The sequence below is a fragment of the Cinclus cinclus genome, chromosome 2 (assembly GCF_963662255.1).
Source record: "Cinclus cinclus chromosome 2, bCinCin1.1, whole genome shotgun sequence".
Lineage (NCBI taxonomy): Eukaryota > Metazoa > Chordata > Aves > Passeriformes > Cinclidae > Cinclus > Cinclus cinclus.
The window spans coordinates 46334885-46353784 of record NC_085047.1 but is presented as its reverse complement, the minus strand read 5'-3'; the positions used below and the strand labels follow the sequence as shown (position 1 = coordinate 46353784).

Here is an 18900-nt window from a genome sequence, read left to right as displayed (position 1 = left end):
AGTGCAGATGAAGTATGTCATGGCCAACAAGGCCTGGACAGTGCAAAGCCAGAAGGGATATCTGCTCACACAAGATGTTGTGCATACTGGACAGACAGCACGGGCAAAGCTGACCTCACCTGCATGTGCTGAAGTGGTCATGGAAAAGTCTGGGCTCATGCTGATCATTAATAAAAATTCAGATTTACACCTTGACACTATTACTTTGGAGAACAGTAATTCTCTGCTTGAACAAGTGCATGCCTACTCCCAGACTGACATCAGATGGAATATGGAACAGAACAGCAGAGAAAAGAGGACAAGATCTACCTATATCTCATGTTTCTGCTGAATGGAGACAGTGAAACACAAAGATAAATGAAAGAGATCTGGGGAGATGGGGGAATGAAGTAAGGGCCAGAAAGTGGAGAGTCAGCAAGAAACCTGAACCACCATCAGAACATCTTAGGTAAAAACAACAGGCTAAAGAGAAAGAGCGGTTAGGGAAGATACCCTTACAGCAGACACAGACATCTCAAAGCAAGTGAATAGGTCTGGGGCAGGGAACAGATTAAAAAGAGCCAAGAGCCCAGAGGATGCTAGATAACACACAACAAGAGGAGGGAGGGGCACCTGGATGATACCTTAAAGGAGGAAAAAAAAAATGGGTACAAGCAAGTAGTGGAAATGAAGGAAAGAGAGCACTGGACAAGTGCTGATGCCTACATAGGAATCCTGGGCAGAAAGGAGAAAAAAAAAAATCCCACTATAGGAAGGACAATCTGTAATGCATGAAACAAGTGAAATGCAAAGCCTTGAGGGGAACTCAGGAGCAGCTTTGGAGGAATCAAAGCTGGGAAGGTTACTGTGAGAACTCATCTCCAGGAGGGGTGGAGCTAGTCCCAGGGCAAAAGACAGGAAAAAGCAGAGGAGAATGGAGAGGAGAATTAGAAGGTGAGTGAGAGGAGCTCTTTGGGTAAGGGACGAGCTACAGGAATAGAAAAGGGAAGCAGGAAGGTAACAGAGCATGCAGCTAGAGCAGAACAGAGAGCAGGTCGCAGGAGAAGTGCAGGTTGGTAAAGGACAAGGGGCTAAGGTAGACAGCACGGATTAGGAGCCATGAGCCGTGCTAGCAGCTGGCAGCAGGAGCTTGCTTATTCAGCAAGTCAGGCAGTAATTAATTAAATCAAGTCAGGCAGCAATCAGTCAGTTAAATCGGGTAACAATGACTCAATTAAATTGAAGTGGGGAACAATGAATTTATTACATCAAACCAGGGAAAAAAAGAACCAATTACATCAGCTGGAAGCCTCCACGGGTACATCCAGAGTCTGGGCTAGGTGCCACCAGGGTGGGGGACTCGCTTCAGCCTCCTGCTCCAGGAGAAACATCACCACAGCAACTGAGCATCGCTGCTGACAGCCTTGCTTGTCCCCCTCTGCCCGGAGCGGAGAAGGACACAGCAGTCTACAGCCGGTCTGATGAAATGCTTGTAATGAAGCAAAGGAGTGGGGAGATGGGAACTGTCAGCTTCCAAATTACCAATAGTGTTGCAGAAATTACTGGGCTGCCTAAGGATGAATGAAGAAAGCTCTGCCTTTCAAATCAGGCTGATGCTGGGTATCCGGAGCTGTCAGCCTAAAAAATTGAGAGGCTTTGATGGGTGCCTGACAATGGGTTAGTCTATCCTAACTAGCATGCAGGAGATGCCACTTTCCAAGGGCATCCTGGAAGAGTATGGCTATGTACTAAAACAGCTGCCTGTGCCCATTTTGGCACTAAAAAGTGTAAATTATTTGGATTGGTGTGAGTCAGGCTGGTTGTGTACTGGCACTGCTAAGAACCATTTCCATCCCCTTTTGCTGGTTCCCCAAATCATTTGGGATTGAATTGGTTTTTTGGGGGGGTTGTTTGGGTTTTTTTTGGTTTTTTTTGGGGGGAGGGGGTGTTTGTTCTCTTCCTTCTTCTGTCTCCACAAGTAGGGGATATCACTAAGATCAACAACTTACCTTGGCAGGAAAGTAGCTGGTATGTTTCTCTTGGGACTTTTCATGGATATCAGTAAATTGAAAATAAGAAAAGGGAAGGTCTCATTGATGAGGAGGACAACCTGAGGTCAAAAAGATGTGGGAGACAGCCATCTGCCCATTATTTAAGGGAAGTGCAATCATAATCGTACTCTCAGGTGCCTGAGAAAATGAATTTTGCAGGTGAAAAAAACCTACTGCTTTTCAAGGCAGTACAAATGCTTGACATGCTGCAATGGTTAATAAACAGGGATATTACATGGGAAACCTTTATCGTACTACACATTGTCATTAAAGTAATTATATTGAAAAGGAAATGACTCTTTGGGTGTTTTTCCTGGCTAGATGAGGTCCTAGGATTTGCCCAGAGTGTGTAAATCAGGGCCAACACAATCCCTGTAGGAATGCTGACCAGTAAATTAAACTGAAAATAAAAGCTGAAGAAGAACAGCTTCCTGAGCAGCATACAACAAAGATTAACTTGGTCCAAGACCTAGTATGTATTATCAGTACCATGTGTATCCCTGTTGTCCCCTAATAAATGTGCCACATGACAGCATGAACTTCGAGATACACTGGCACAATAATTTCATGCTAAAGGACTAGACATAATTTTCTTTTCCCTGCTCTAAACTTCTAAATAGTCAGGAGGCAAAAAGAGTCTAATTAGAGATGTGAAGGTTCCACTGAAGCTCTTGCTCCCAGTCTGCACCACAGTGTTTGAGCAGCCATCTGCCACGGAAAAACAGAAAAGAAACTTCCTGGGGGTTGGGGTTTTTTTCTCCTCTTTTTTCCCTTATGAATAATATTAAGACTGAGCAGTTGGACTTGTTCTTGTACAAATCTTCAGTCTAATGAAGTACATAAAAATCAGGTTAAAATTTCAGTCAACAGTTCTAGTCATTTCGGACTCTGGTTTATTAGTGCTGAGAAGAAAAAAAAATTACCTATGCCAGTATTTCAAAAAGCATAATTTAAATGCTCTACAGGACAGTCAGTGATTGTGAACATGACCTTTACTGTGATTATGACCTTCTAGATGATGACATGCACTATCAAAGAGCTGACCTTATCCTAAATTTGGGCTTTATATCTAAAATTACTTTCAGTCAATAGGATGTTGTGACAACTCTCTCTATTAAAAAAAAAAAATTCCAACTGCATTATCTTGTGAGGCATCTAGTGACACAAAATTTCTGAACCCCATAATTTTAATTTTCCTATTTGTTTATTTGTCAGTAATGGATGTGGTTTATGTTATCCATCCCCTCCTTCTCCCTTTTTACCTTGAAATCCTGTCAATAAACAAAACATACTTATATTCATTATAGCACACTGTGGAAGAAGGGACTGTCATAATTCAAACTAATCAATTCCTATATTTATTTCACAGTGCTATCAAACAGTAATTTTCATATGCTAGCTAATTAATACACCATACTTTTATGTGCTAGCTAAATAAAAGATTCCTCATCTGTAAAGGAATAAGTACAATTTAACTCTGCTTACTAAGTGGTCAGTTACTAAATATATGTCACTTTACCCTCATAAATAAAGATAAAACACCGTGATTAAGACTAGGACTTCCAGTCCTTAAATTTCCAGCATTGGCACATGTCCCATTCTTTTTTTTTTTTTTCCTGGTGTCCCTTGAGTCATCATTTATAATCAAAGAGGGTGCTGATGCTACTGGGTACTGGGTCAGAGAAATATCACGCAACAGATGAGAGATGAAAAAAATTACCCAATAGAGGAGAACCTGGTCTGTTTCTCCCTGCCACTCATTCATCTGGCGCTCGTCACAATCCAGGGAGTAGATAGTTGATAATACCTACTTCTGGAAACACAGAATTATCATTTAAGACTTTTCTTTGCTGTCAAAACTGGATGCTTCTGCCTTGGGAGAAAGACCAGCTGTTGGCCTCCAACTGTGACACTCCTGAAGGCAGTGCAATGAAGACCTGATACAAGGCAGCTTGGAGAGCTCCACACTCTGCCCATGGCTTACCTCCTCTAGGCATATCTGCCTTTAAGCAACAGTGAGACCCACAGGGCCTTGTTTCCACTAGCCTTAAATGGAAAAGACCTTCAAGATCATGGAGTTCAACCTTTGACCAACACCATGTCAACTGAACCATATCACTAAGTGCCATGTCCAGTCATTTCTTTAACACTTCCAGGGGTGGTGACTTTACCACCACCCTGGGCAGCGTCTTCCAATGTCTGGCCACCCTTTCGGTGAAAAAATTCTTCCTGATGCCCAACCTCAATATCCCCTGGTGCAGCTTGAGGCTATGTCCTCTTCTCTTGTCACTGGCTGTCTGGGAAAAGAGGCCCCACCTCACTACACCCTCCTTTCAGGCAGTTGTACAGAGCAGTAAGGTCTCCCCTGAGCCTCTTGTTCTCCAGGCTAAACACACTTGTCTCCCTCAAGCTGCTCCTCACAGGACTTAAATTTTTTATATATATTTTCAGAATATTTCTCTTACTGCAAAAAACATAAAACCCCAAACCTCTTTTTGGTGGCAAACACAGCCTTGAAAAAACAGCACAAAAATTAAAATCCTCTGAGGTAGCTAACCATAACCAATGTTTAGAGTATTTCACACCTTAAAATGACACATTTCACTTTTTCAAGGTCACTGAATCATGCTGAAAGGTGACTGGAAAGAGAACAACACATGAGTTCCAGATGTCTCTTCTAAAGCTTTTCTTCCATTAGGAGATGGGCTTTCCCTTTTGCAAAGTACAGATGTGTGGCCAGGCCCAGAGCCACCTCCCTTCATCACACACGCCATACACATGAACCTTGAACGTCATCTGAACACACAACTCCCACAGAAATCAGTGGGCACAGGTAAACTCAGCCCTCAGGTATTTATTGCATGTCTAGCTCAGCATCACACCACATACACCTTGGGCCTGGTCCTAAAGCTGCTGCAGTGAACCAATTTCCCTGGGTTCCCCAGTGAACGGTTCCCAAGCTGATCCAGCTTTGACCAGCAGGTTGGATTACAAGCCTCCTCAGATCTCTTCCAACACAAATTTTCCTATGGTTCTAATGTACAGGTTCCATGGATCTAACTGCAAGGGTAAAAAAGGGTGGGAGGAAAGATGAGCAGCAGAGACAGAGGCTAATATTTAAAGCACAGATGATGACAATTTCTTATCTTTCAAGTATTGATTGTGCTAGAAATTCCTACCTCTTCTTCCTGAATATGAAATCAAATTAAGTAACTGGTTTTTGCTACAGATTTTCCTGGGGATTATTTGTATTCTAGAAGGTGGAAAGACAAGGCAATAGAATTCCACTGGAAATCATTTATCATTTGCGTCTTTATACTCCAAATAGGAGTCTGAGTTTTTCACCTAAAGTCAGAACAAATGTTGTGGTCTAAGTTTTCTTTGGAAATTTAGTTAAGATATTTACTAACCATTTATTTAGTTTGATGTGCCTGTGTGCAAGACAGATTACAGTTTTGGGCAGGGATTTTTGAACCAAAAGTGAATTGTCTCCTCAGCAACTGTATGCCTTGGAAACGGAAAACCTTCGAAAATAGGTCTTTGCACTGGCAAATACGCACAGCTCCGTGAAAGCCTGCGAGTCTGCAGGGCACTGCTGTAGCATTTCAATCGCACTTGGAAAACAAACCTCAAAAAGCCAGAAACCGGCTCTTCCCTCTGCATTTGGCCCAGTAACTCTTTTAATGATTTCCAGGAGAAAAGACCTGGGTTTGTTTTTTTCTGTTCCAAAGCCCTTCTGAATACCTGGATTACCTCAAGATGGAAACACGACCCTGCTATCTTAGATAGGCGTTTCCCCTGAAGAACCCCCACCTCCCCCCCGCAGCTGCTGCTACCTTGATCTCCCCTCCCCTCAGGGTCTCCCCCAGCAAACCCAAACCCGTTCCTTGGCGGCGGGAAGCGGCCCCGGGGCGGGCACAAGCCCTTCCTTCCCACCCCTTGTTTTGGCTCTTCCCTCCTCACCTTGGAAACCCCGCTGGCCGCGGCCCCCTCCGCGGGGCACAGCGGCGGGGATGGGTGCCGGGCCCCGCCCCGGGTCCCACCGCCGCCTCCGCGGGCGGCCGGACCAGCGGGGCGCGGGCGGGGACGGGCCGGGGCGGGTTAAAAGAGGCGGCAGGTGAATAGGGAGGGACCTTAAAGCTCCGGGGCGGTGAAGCTGGGACTGCCCGCTCCGCAGCCACCCGCAGGGCCACGTTGATCGGCACGGCCCGGTAGCGGCGCTGGGAGCTCCCGGCGGGGTGACCGCCCCTCAGCAGCGGCCGCCGCTGAGGCAGGTGACGGGCGCGGTGGGCGGCAGGCAGGGAAGGACGGAAGGGAGCGAGGGAAGTAAGGAAGGAAGGGGCGCGGCGGGGCAGGTGCTCCCGGGCAGCTGAGGCCGCACTTGTTGCGCTCCAGCGCGGGGCCGGGGCCGCGGTAGCGTAGCCGGGAGCTCTGGTGGCGCTGCCCGCCGGGGAGGCAGCGGGGCCGGGCACGGAGCCGCCGTGCGCGCTGCCCACCCTGCCCCAGCGGGATTTATCCTGCCCCGGCAGGATTCACCCTGCTCGGCATGGGCGCTCTCCGCTTCCCGTCACCAGCTCGAGCGTCACGGGCAGCGCTCGCACCCCGCGAGCAGTTTTGGTTGGGAATGCTCCGTGTCTCCGTTGGTTACGCGTTTAACTTACAGCGAAATCTTTATTCGCTTCCCAGCAGCTCTCTGTGAGCGCGTTATGTGAGGTACGTACGGCCAGCTACGACACCGAGCAGATTCGAGGCTTCCGCAATTACAGGTAATTTGCGACACGCCTACAGATGTTAGGAGAGCTGCGGTAAGGTAAACAGCTTGCATCAGTAAAACTGACAGGTCCTGTGAGTGTCTGATCACACACTGGAAACATTCCTTAGAATTACAGGGGGAATAGGAAATGAGGTGTGAGTCAGAAATAAATGTATTTCTGAGTATCGGGGCTGGATAAGCTCGCACAAAGAATGAGTACTTATGGCCTTAAATAAAACACGAAGGACGTGCTGGAGTAAGGGCAGGAGTGCTTGTTTAACTTCTGGCACTAGCTAGTAGCTGGGCATGTTCTGGGCATGACTGGCTTTTATGTCATCAGGCTTTCCTAGATTGGTTGTTACTTTCACAGTCTCTCATGTTGAAGAATGCCTTCTCTGCACTCAACAGATGAAATTATTTCCTTGTCTTGTACCCCATTAGTTTTCACCATGTAGCCTAGAAGTACTCTTGAGATGACAGGCAGAGGGTTGCAAGAAGGAAATGGCCTTTTGTCTTAAGAATGCTCTTTTAAACCCAGACTTTATAACTTTGATGATTAATGGCTGTGTCCTGTATGAAATACTGTGAGAGTTTGGGTCCAGATTTGATTTGGGATCACCACTGCGTATGTGTGCATACTGAGTCAAAAGCAGAATGAAATATATTTTCATCCTTAATTTTATTAAAGGAGTTACGTAATTTTTAACGTTTCTTGGCCTCCACTGTTCAGCCTGGCAACCCTACTTGCCAGATACATCCCTTGAAGAGCCCCAGAGAAAAGACAGTTGGCAAAATGATGTGCATGTGACTGGGTTAGAGCTATCTTAGAGAACAAGGCAATAGTGGGACAAGCCTCGGCCTGGAAGAAGGTGGTACCTCCATGTGTCAACTAGGCATTGCAGTGTAAATTTCCTGGTGGGCTTTTCAGCACCCAGAGCCGTGCGAAGTTTCCAGAGCCCTGGTATTACATCTGTACTGCATGTGTGAGGCTTTCTGGGAGACTTCAGAAGGTCCCCAGAACTGTCACTCTCATAATTGGTAGGATTACATATCTCAGAGCTTAAAAATGGAACAGTAAACCCCCATGAATTATCATACTTCTCTGAAGAAGTTGATTCTGTCCTAACAGGGCAAGTTCTCTGAATTTGCAGAAGCTGGGCCTCTGAGGCCTCTGACAGTGTTGCTGTTTTGCATCCCTTTATGCACAGCCCAGGTAGATTATTTGGGCAGCCTCATTTATTTTATGCAAAAAAAAGTAATTGTATATAGAAAAATGTGTAGCAGACTATCATAGTAGCTGGAAAAATGGCAGCACTTTGAGTTGTACATGCAAGCTCATAAGAGTTACTGCATGGTCTCCTGGGTACTTGTGAGTAAAGAGGATGATTTTACAACTGATTCTTGTGAGCAGTTCCAGTTAAATCAGTGGTCCCAAAGGCTGCGTGAACTAGGTGCATAGGCTGAAGCTGTTTTTTTTCTTTTGATGTTTTCCCTTGTTCTGTTCCTTGCTGATTTTAATTGTTACTTAATGATGACTGATGAGGTATCTGAAAGGAGAACTGTGACTCTTGCCTGTCTAAATATCAGCTTGTGTAAGGAAAAGCTTGAAGTGATGATGAGGTGAGATAATGTGCTGTCAAAATAACAAGAATGTGGAAGAAGAGAAGCACATCTCCTATTAACTGATAAAAGAATGTTGAAACTAATTCTATTCCTTACCGCACACCTGCCTTTCTTCCTGTAATAGAGTTCTAAAAGTTGCTTTTGACTTTCCTCTTGATGAATGAAATAACAAAATACGTGCTCAAGGGAAGGCTGCAGTGCAGTGTAAAATGTTAATGTATTTATAAGTTTAATTAGCCTTTCCAAAAGGGTATGAGTTACGTGTGTGAAAGAAGACAGAGGCTTGTTAATGGTAGAGGAAAGGGGAGACTTGTAGAGGGAATGTGGACATTTGCCTAGGTGTTGGGGGGGTGGAAATAGGAATTAGGTAGCAGGCTTTTAAAAAAAAGTAATCTTAAAAAGTCACAACTAAAAAGTTATTTTGATGACCAGAAGCAGGGCACAGTATCTCCAAAACTTTTGTTAAGATATGGGAGATAGGACACTTGTATCAGCGGTGGCATAGTCCTCTGGAATTCAGCTTTCTTCCAAAGTAAAAAGCTTTAAGCACACTTTGAAGGAAAGGTTTATGGGGGAAAATGGCTGACACAGGCTAAACTCTAATAGGACGTGTGGTGTCTTGTTATGCCTTCAGGTGTGACCTCTGATTTCCTATTTTGTGCAGAGATGTTCTGGAGGAATCACCAGTTCTACTTGCAGGCTGGTGAAATAGGTATGGATGCTTCTAAGCATCCTTGGAAAGTGACTTAAAACTTCTGTGAGGGCATGAATATGGGACAGTTGGTAAGGGTGTCATTGTGGGCAGAAACTGAACCCTTAAATGCTCTTGGTATTTAAGTACCATAATTTTTAATAACATTTAACTACATACAAATTTGGTCCTAATCTGTTTGGTTTCTCTGAATTTCATGCTGGATTTAATTAGAGCAAAGAATGCCTCCTGTTTTCCTAAACTTGAGTAGAAGGAAAGAACAATGCTTGCAGTGTTCAGACCTGCAACTGTCAGAGGTTTCCTGTTCCCGATTAGTCTTTGCCTGTTCTTGTGTCAAATCAGATATACTGTAATCCCTCTGTCATGGCTCTTTTCCTCTCCAGTTTCCACTCTGATCTGGAGATAGATGTTCAGGACAAACTTTAAGAGCTACTAGAGAGAATTGCACAAGGTTTTGTGGTTGTTAGGCTGCTCCTTTGATCTTTTTCAGCTTTTTAGGAAAGAAGTAGTTGTTGATATTCTGGAGTCTTCTAGCTGCATAGTCCTTGAAGTTTTTAATATAATGCTGTAAAATTAAAATAGCTGGAATCTACCTGTTAAAGGATTTTACTTGCCAAGGTTGAAATTCAGAGCTTTGTCTTCTTGCATTTTCAACTCTGCATTAAAGATATAGCAATGTAGGGAGCTGCATTCTTTTTCAGGTGTCAGAAATATTCTGGATGATTGAATTCAAGCTTTGTGCTTCCAGCTTTGAACTGTTATTTATCTGTCTTATTTGGCTTGTGAAGCTTGTAATTGCAGTGGAGCATTTCAGGAGAACAGCCCTGTGAGATGGTGAGATTTTTTTTGTTATCTCTAGTTTAATGTCTGGGAAACTGAGGCATGGGGCAGACTGACAAATTAGATAGGAAGTCTGAGAAAGTTAGCAAATGACTGATATAGCCTGTGTACCAGCCTTTCTTGATAAAATAAAAGGGTGCTGCATTTTGGAAGATGTTAATCAGTATTTATTAAAGCTTTCTTGCTCCAGCCTTGACAGTGCTGCTGTTCTTGTAGTACAGCACCAAAACTAATTCAGCAATAGGAATAACAAAATCTACACACTGGCAATTAAGTGCTTGCTGTAAACTAGATGCCAGGTTGGCAAGGTGGAGGCATGCTGATGCAAGACTACTAAAACCCAGACAATTTGTGTTCTTCAGATCTGAGTAAGGATACAGCATTATGCGGCTCTAGGACATCTCAATGCTGGTTATCAGCTCCCCTATGAGCCACTGCTCCAGTGCAGCTGTTGAGATCAACACCTGAAGGGCAGGTTGTCTGAGTAGCACGTTGGAATGCATGTTGGACCTTAGCATGCAACAGTAGTTCTTGTGCTAAGCTGGGTCATAAAATAATTTTGGTAATGATTTTGCATTTGTTAGTTTAGATGTTCTGGAGCTTTTCCATGGTAAAAGTTCTACATTAAACTGCCACTCTCGGGTATGTGAGTTACCTTTGTCCCCAACTTGGAGGGTAAGCAGGGACACTTGAGACCAGTGCTTTTTTGCTTAAAGATTATCTTGGTTAACACATTCCCACATGGCATAAAGTGATTTTTGTCTTGGCAGTCTGCTGATCTTTTATCAGTATCCGGAGGCACTGCTGAAAGTGGTGGAATGTCACACCAAACTGGTAACTCCTGGTGCACTGTACACTAAAATTCTGATAGAAGTGGAGTCATTGCAAACACCCTTGGAATTTCTGTGTAGATTCAGTACATTAAATAAATTGGTATCCAAATTGAAGGTGAGAAGGGTATAATCTTAGTCTGAATTTATGCATAAATTAGGGGTCTGGGGATCTCTTCTTAAATGGGACTCCTCAATGTTCCTGGAGCATAGGCATGTATTTTAACACTTGTATTTTAATACTTTTTTTAATTAAAAAATACTTTTTTTTGCTTGATAATATTCTATAGCACAAGCCCCATATATGATTGTGACAGACATCTTCTGTTGTTTTTATACCTTCACTGTACTCCAGCTGTGGATTTAGCCACTGAGTAATGATTTTCCAGTATAACAGTCTTTAACAAAGGAAAATGGTGTCTGTTAACAAGCCAGCTGTACTCATCAACCTGGGAGCTCAGTGGTGATTGTCCTCGGTGTTAATGAATTGCAGGGATTTTCACTGGGTGTATGCACCATGCTGCAATTGTGGTTTAATGTAGGCATACGGGAGCTAGCTTTAAACTAGAGGGCAGTCTAGCCATGGCAGCATGGAGCTCAAAATACTGCCCATAAGCTGTAGAACTACAAGAGGAGTTAAGCTGTAGTTCTTGTCTTGCTGCTGTCCAGTTTGCTAGTGGAAAAAGTCCGCAAACCAACAACAACAAAAAAGAATCCCCAAATGAAACACTAGCTTGTGTGGCTATGTTGTATGATCATACAGAACTGTTTCCCTTGTAACTTAACTTTTCAGTCAAGCATGGTTGAGTCTTTTATGGTTGCTTTTAATTGTTAACTGTAACAACCATATCCCACTGTGATCCTCTAACTGTTGAAATGAAATAGTAGGTGCTGCTAGTAGTAGAACAGGTATCTATATGGAGGCTTGGAAAAACTTATTTTCATGCCCAGTTGCAATTTTTGTGGAGGAGAATTTAACACTTAATTTCTAACAGGGGCATGCATTATTCTAAATGCTTAGTTACTCAACCTCGCTAACTTCAGCTGTCTTCTGTCCTTCCCAGTTTCTTCCTTTGTAACCAGACCCTATTCCCCTATCCTCATTCCTACTTTACATTTTTTTCTCCAAAATTCCCCTAAGCTTTCATGTTTTTAATGTGTTCTTGTAGTGTTCTGTATTGGCAAACTAGGTGAGTCCTTGGCTGTCTATATACTGTTATTTCTGTAAGCCTTTGGCAGGATTTGCTCACATAGGAATAGTATCTGGACTGGCTCTATAAAAATAGGACTTACCAATCCATTAAAGGGATGTAATTTTCCTTCTTTCTTCTCCTTTGGTCAGCAGGACAATTAATATTTTACTTTCTAGTGAAAAGGAAAGCAACTATTTGAAAGAAAGATAATCTCTGATCAAGGTCCTAGCTTGGGTGAGCAAAGAGTAAATGAGCCACCACATCACTACAGGTAGCTCTGACGGGGTGTTTAGTTGGAGTAGTCTGCGCTGGTGGCTTTAGTAGTGTGAAGAGCCATACCTGGCTAACTTAAATTCTGCTTGTGTCACTTTGTCTGTTTATTGGAGAGGAGTGTACACTTTGGCAGTGTCTGAATTGGCTCCTCTATGTTGCATTGAGGAGAACTATTTAAAGGCAGCTAGTAGGAAACACTGTGGCCAAAGTATTTGCATGGCATTCAGGCTGCCTGGATATGGCACTACGATCTCAGATGTGCCACCTTTCAGGGAGAAGATAGTGAGGCTTCACTGGTGTCTGATTTGTGCCTGTAGCACTCAAGTAGTCCAGAAGTCATACGACTCTTCAACATCAAAACCAGCCTGAGAGGCTGTGAGTGAGGAGGGGCAAAGGTTGGTGACTTGCTCAGCAAGCAGTGGGAAGAACAGTGGATCATGGCAGGAGGAGCTGAAGAGATAGCTGGAAGATTTGGTAAGGTACTTGGGAAGGGTGAAGGGAAGAGTGTTTGGGCAGATATGAAAGACAAAAGCTTTTTTGTAAAGGAGAGGAGATGTCACCAGGAAACTGGGCAAAAGACTGCCTCTTCCAAGTGTGGTGGCTTCTTCTTTCTTGATACAGATATAGCATGTCTTTGCTGGGATTGAAGCACAGTTTTGTGGCTTAACAAGTACAATATACTCTGAGAGAAGATGGAGTAAGTCAGATGGAGTGTGTATTATCTTCAGCATTAAGCTTTGCCAACCCCTCTTTCCCACTGACTGCTCATTCTTATCCATGCTTTGCAGTTTGCAGCTGGGGTTTTTGTTTTGTTGTTGGTTTGTTGGGGTTTTTTTGGGGGGGGTTGTGGTTTAAAATGAGGCTGTCCTTTTCAGATGATCTGTGGGTTAAGCAGGTTGATAAAATGGATCGGGTTTAAAGAAACCAAACCAAACGTACTAGTCCTGGGAAGAACTTATGGACAGTCACCCACTTTATAATGCGCCTTCACAAAGTCACAGGAGATGAACTGTAGTGTGACCTTAGGAGAAAACAGGAGTAGGGGAGCTTCTTCAGCTAACCACATACCGGGGAATTTGTATTTTGAATCTTTCTGCACAGGGAGGAGGAAACAAATCCATGTGCAGTTATAACAAGATGGCAGCGCTATTGGTCTTCAGGGAGATTTGAAGGTAAGAAATGGAGCTTATGAGGAGCAGATAAAAGTTTAACTTCACAGCCTTTTCACTCTAAGAAGTTGGTTGATAAGCAGGTAGATGATGATGGAATGACTGGGAAGAAAGTAAGGACTCTGGTGGAGTTACAGGATAGGTGGATATGTGTGTAATACTGCAGTTTGTGTGGTGCCAGTCTTCTACAGGATTTATTTTCACATGTTCATAAGTATTTCTAGTCATAATACTTAGTACTTACAAAATTACTACAACTATGGTTGCCATGTGTATGTAATAGTAAGAGAGAACACAAAGTTGTAACTGTCCCTCTGTTTAACAATACAATAATTGCCAAGGCAGATTCTGAAAGAATTTTCATCAATCAGATGACAGAAAAAGAAAGATTCTGTAGTGTTGCATAACAGTTAAGTGTCCTAATTTTCTTTGACCTGTTGGGTACTTTGATACTCAGACTATGTGGCCTACTAATTATGTAACTCACTGTAAACCAGGAAGACTTTTGACATTACTCAGAATGGGGGTGTGATGAGGAAGACAACTACAAAATAGTGTCATCCTTTTCTTTATCATGCAGTGTGATCCAGCTCAGGGTCAGGAAAATCTTGTGATTGATATAATGACCTCTTTGCCAGTAGCTGCTCTTTAAAGCAACTTTGAAAATATGAATTTGCTTGTTGGTGCTGTAAATGTGAAAGAGATATGGGCTCTGGATGCAAAGCAATTTTGTAGCCAAGAGATCTGTGAACACTCTTAGATGGTCCTGGCTGACAGGCACAAGAAATGCCTGTTTCTCAAATACACAGTAGCTTGCAATCTAACTTTGTGCAAATCCATCTGAAGTGGAGGGGTTGGGGGAGATGGGCTGAAATGCCTCTGAATGCTCTCTGTGAAAAGCTGTTTGTGGAAGCTGGGAAAACCCAGACAATAGTGGAGTTCGTGAGGAGACCAAAAGGTGAAATCCTTAATTCATTAGTTGTAGTACTTTGAAACTCACCTGCTGGAAACAATATGCTTCTGTTGAAAAGTCTCTGACCTACTGCTGGCCTGCATAAACTCTTCAAATGTTGACTGTAGCACTCTCCCAGACTCTGAAATAGCTCCCCTAATGTAGGACTCATGAAGTCTGTGTTATGGTGGGGGGGGGGGGGGGGGGGGGGGGGTGAGCAGGGAAAAACCCCAACCTGACAGGCATTCACAATGAAGGAGTCTTTATCCAGTTACCTTTTTGTAGTTAGTGGAAAGAAAAGCAATTTTGGTATTAATCTTAAACACTGATTTTAAATGTCCAACTTGAGATGAGTAATGACCAAGATTTTACCTTCATTGCTTCAAGTTAATGTGGAGTTCTCTTTGACTAAGAATGCAGTCACAAACCGGAGAACGGATGTTATTTAGACCTTCTCATGGAAGGTGCAGAGTATCAGCAGCAGTTATTCAAGGTCTGTCTTTATTGCTGGAGTGTACTCAAATCATTATTTGCACTCTTAAGATAAATCATTATTTGCACTCAAGGCCAATTGGCCTTGAGTTACATAGGAATTCTATCTATCTAACATTAGTTTTTAAAATTATATCTACCTTACTTTTGGCTGATATATTATTTTGTTACTGTTATCAAGATGCTAGAAATTGTATCTTCATTTAAGGCTGTGTTCATCATTTTCCTGTCTTTCTTACTTAATGCAACATTGGCAAATGCACCTGGGGGTCAAATGAATGTGGTGCCATGTGGGTAATCCAGTATGAAATATTACCTGCTGATAAGTGATTAGGTTCTCATTTATGACTAGTTGTAGGTAAGCCCATTGTGTCTACAAAACGTTACCACAGCCAGTGCATGTGCTACAGTTATGATACTGCCTTTATTTTAAATTACATGCTTGCTGGTATTTGTTTCCTGTCTTGATTAATCTTAGTTTTGTTTACTTGTCTTGTTTCAGGGCAGAGGATTGAAACAAGACAATGGATTGGGGAGCTCTGCATACTATTTTGGGAGGTGTAAATAAACACTCCACCAGTATCGGGAAGATATGGCTCACAGTCCTCTTCATCTTCCGTATCATGATCCTGGTTGTGGCTGCAGAGAGAGTCTGGGGAGATGAACAAGATGACTTTGTCTGCAACACACTTCAGCCTGGCTGCAGAAATGTTTGCTATGATCACTTTTTCCCCATCTCTCATATCAGACTCTGGGCCCTGCAGCTGATCTTTGTCTCCACACCTGCGCTGCTGGTGGCCATGCATGTGGCTTACAGGAGGCACGAGAAGAAAAGGCAGTTCAGAAAAGGAGACCAGAAATGTGAATTCAAGGACATTGAAGAAATCAGGAAACAGAGGTTTCGTATTGAGGGCTCCTTGTGGTGGACGTACACCAGCAGCATCTTTTTCAGACTGATCTTTGAAGCAGTGTTCATGTACGCGTTTTATTTCATGTACGATGGGTTCCGAATGCCTCGCTTAATGAAGTGCAATGCCTGGCCCTGCCCCAACACTGTAGACTGCTTTGTTTCCCGACCTACTGAAAAGACAGTGTTCACTATTTTCATGATTGCTGTGTCTAGCATTTGCATTCTTTTAAATGTGGCTGAATTATGTTACTTACTGACAAAGTTTTTTCTCAGAAGGTCTAAAAAAGCTGGAAATTCAAAACAGCAGCACAACCATGAGAGCAAGGAGGAAACCAAGCAGAATGAAATGAATGAGTTAATATCTGATAGCTGCCAGAACACAGTTATAGGGTTTTCAAGTAGCTAAGGTGGTGTCAATGCTCATGTTCACTCTTTTTGGAGAGAATGCTTTATTTGAAGGCTGCAAAGGAAATTTTTTGTATGAAACGAAGTTGGGTGAGATTTTGATGCATAGTGTTAGATGTTGAGTATTTACATGTCTGAGAAAAGTCAGGGCAGCCTAAACGTGTGAAAATTGCACAAGGATTAAAGAGGAAGATACTTTCCTATGAGTACCCTTACAAGCTGAATATGACAAATGAGAAGCCCACTACTACCTTCATGCTGACACAGTTCCTGAAAACTAAATGCAACAGCAATAAGAACAAAACTTTGAGCTAGGTATTCTAGTATTACAAGATGTTTTGTAATAGTGATAGTTTTTATTTGTGAACTGATGATTAAAATATTTTTCTAAAATCTAAGATTCCATGTTCCTTAAGGTGTTATAGTAAACAACTGACTGTGTTTTATTTCTTAATCAGGCATATGCAGATGAACCCTGTAATACTATATTCATAGGGAAGAGACAGCAATAGGCTACAGATGTCTTCACAGCTTTGCAAGTGCTGCTTGAGTCTGGGCAGGTAGCTTGAGACACTTGCATACATGCTGCTGGCTGTAGGGGAATTGTATGAAAGCTCACCAGTGTGGATAAGTGAGCTAGAGTCTGAGTGCAAACTTGCCTAAAAACAGCACAAGAATATAGTTACAGCCTATGTAGACTTGTTTAAATGTCCAGCAGAGCGGGTAATCTTACCAATCCCTTAATTGCATACTGCCAGTTTTATAGCCACTTATATATGTTTATGTAGATGTTGATTTCTCTAATGTATTTGCTGTATTTGTTTCTTTATACTGTATAACATCATGGAACTTTTTTTTTTGTTTTGATTTGTTTGCTTTTTTGGTAGTAGACTGATGGTGCTGTTACGAGACTAGAGCCTGTCTGGTTTCAAGGATGTGGAAAAGTATTATTGGAAATGGAGCAAGTCTTCTGAATAAAAGGCAAACACTTTTACCTTTCTTGATGAAGTGGGAGTCTATATGTGAATGCTAGGCAAGATTTTAAGTAGGAACTTAGAAAAAACTTTTTCAAGTAGAGGCTTTACATCTAAAATGCACATAACCCCTAGACACCCATCATTCCCATCCAGGGCACTGATGCTGAATTCTGTTGCCCATAGACACACTTGGACATACATCTCTAATGGAGATACACAGGTAACTATGAGTGCATGGCAGTGTGTGGCTGGGGGAGGGGTGTGCTTGTGAAAGCAGGGGAGCCTGAAAGAGGTGGGTGCAGTGCAAAACAGCTGTGTTGTCTTGTTCTTCCTGTTTTGGGCCCCTTCTCACCACTATGGATACACTGACCTCAGTAGAGCTGTTTTGGGGGTTGGTTTGTTGTCTTCTTAAAAATGGATTAGCCTCACTGTTTTTGTATAACAGAACTACTCTCCAAGGTGTAGAACAAAGAGTAGGAGATTGCAGAGTGGCCTTTTCCTGCTATTGTAGCACACTTCTTACAGGTGCTGGCACAGCTCTGTGTGTGTCCATGCTGTAAGAGGGCTTGGGTGGGTTGGTTGATTTATTTGTGACTAGTAAAAGCTTAACAGGAACAGGCACAAGCAACAGGAGAGAGAAAATACCTAGAGTCAGCTCTGTCCCCGCATGAGGGCCCTGAGCTGAGCCCTGTCATTTATCTATTCTCTTCCACTGGCACACTCCTGATCTTTCCTGCCTTCACAGCACATTTTCTTTTTTAATCAATGTTGTGAAAAGAAATTGCTGCTAGTCTTCTGAATGTGTCTACCAGCAAGCCCGAGGAAAAAGTATATACAACTATAGTATATCAGTGCATATTATTATCTCTGCAGATTGAAGAAAGCTGTTCCCTTAGGGTCGTCTTAGGGTGCTCAGGCTGCACCTCACTAGATCACCCCCCATTCTGCCCAGGGGCACAGGCAGAGTGGTGGTTCCAGGGTGTGGAAGTACAGCTATTTCTCTTCCAGGACTGTGTTTCATGGAACGACTTAAGGCTTGTCTTTCCTCTGGAACATGTGTGGATTGCATACTATATAATGAATATGAATGGAAATCAATAATTATGCTTAACTTTGTCTTACCTCCTTAGTGATACATTTGAAACAGCTCTATGCTGAATGCTGATAACGCTGTGAAACACCTTGAAGTAGATACATTTTTCTCAAATGGGGGAGGGGTAGTTTTTCTTAGTCTGTGATAAAATGTGGGCCTGCGAAACCCTGAGTGGGGATATGATGATAACTCTCTGTGGTTTTTCTTTTTCTGCTTACAAGTTTCCAAACAGAGATCTATTCCAGCACTTAATTTTTTTTCTAGAACATCAATTCCATTATTGTTTTTCTTTTAATTGGGTAAGTAGGCAAAGCTTCAGTGAAGAAATTGTTGCCTGCTGTCCTTTGTCAGCCAGCACAACTCTGTGTGTGGCCATGCTGTAAATGGATTTGGGTTGGCTGGACATTTCCTGTGTGGTAGCAGGACCTGGTAAGGTGCAGGCTGGCAACATTGCCCTGTTGCTGCGGTGTCCTGGCAGCCAAATGGGTTGGGAACAAATGTGCCAGTCCCTGTTCAATCTGCACCAGGGCAGCTGTAAATCAAGGAGCTGGAGCTGATCCAAGGCTTCACTAGCACTAAGCTCTTGATCATCTCAGCAAGCAAGACCAGTTGTGACTGACATTTGGCTGAAATATTTCTTCTCATTCT

General features: G+C 43.0%; 1 protein-coding gene across 1 annotated transcript; it reads left to right on the top strand.

Moving 5' to 3' along the window:
• Nucleotides 1-15391: 15391 nt before the first annotated feature.
• On the top strand, nucleotides 15392-16183 carry LOC134057676 (gap junction beta-6 protein). Its single transcript, XM_062514650.1, has one exon. It carries the CDS (start codon nucleotides 15392-15394, stop codon nucleotides 16181-16183), a length of 792 nt encoding a protein of 263 aa, XP_062370634.1.
• Nucleotides 16184-18900: the final 2717 nt, after the last annotated feature.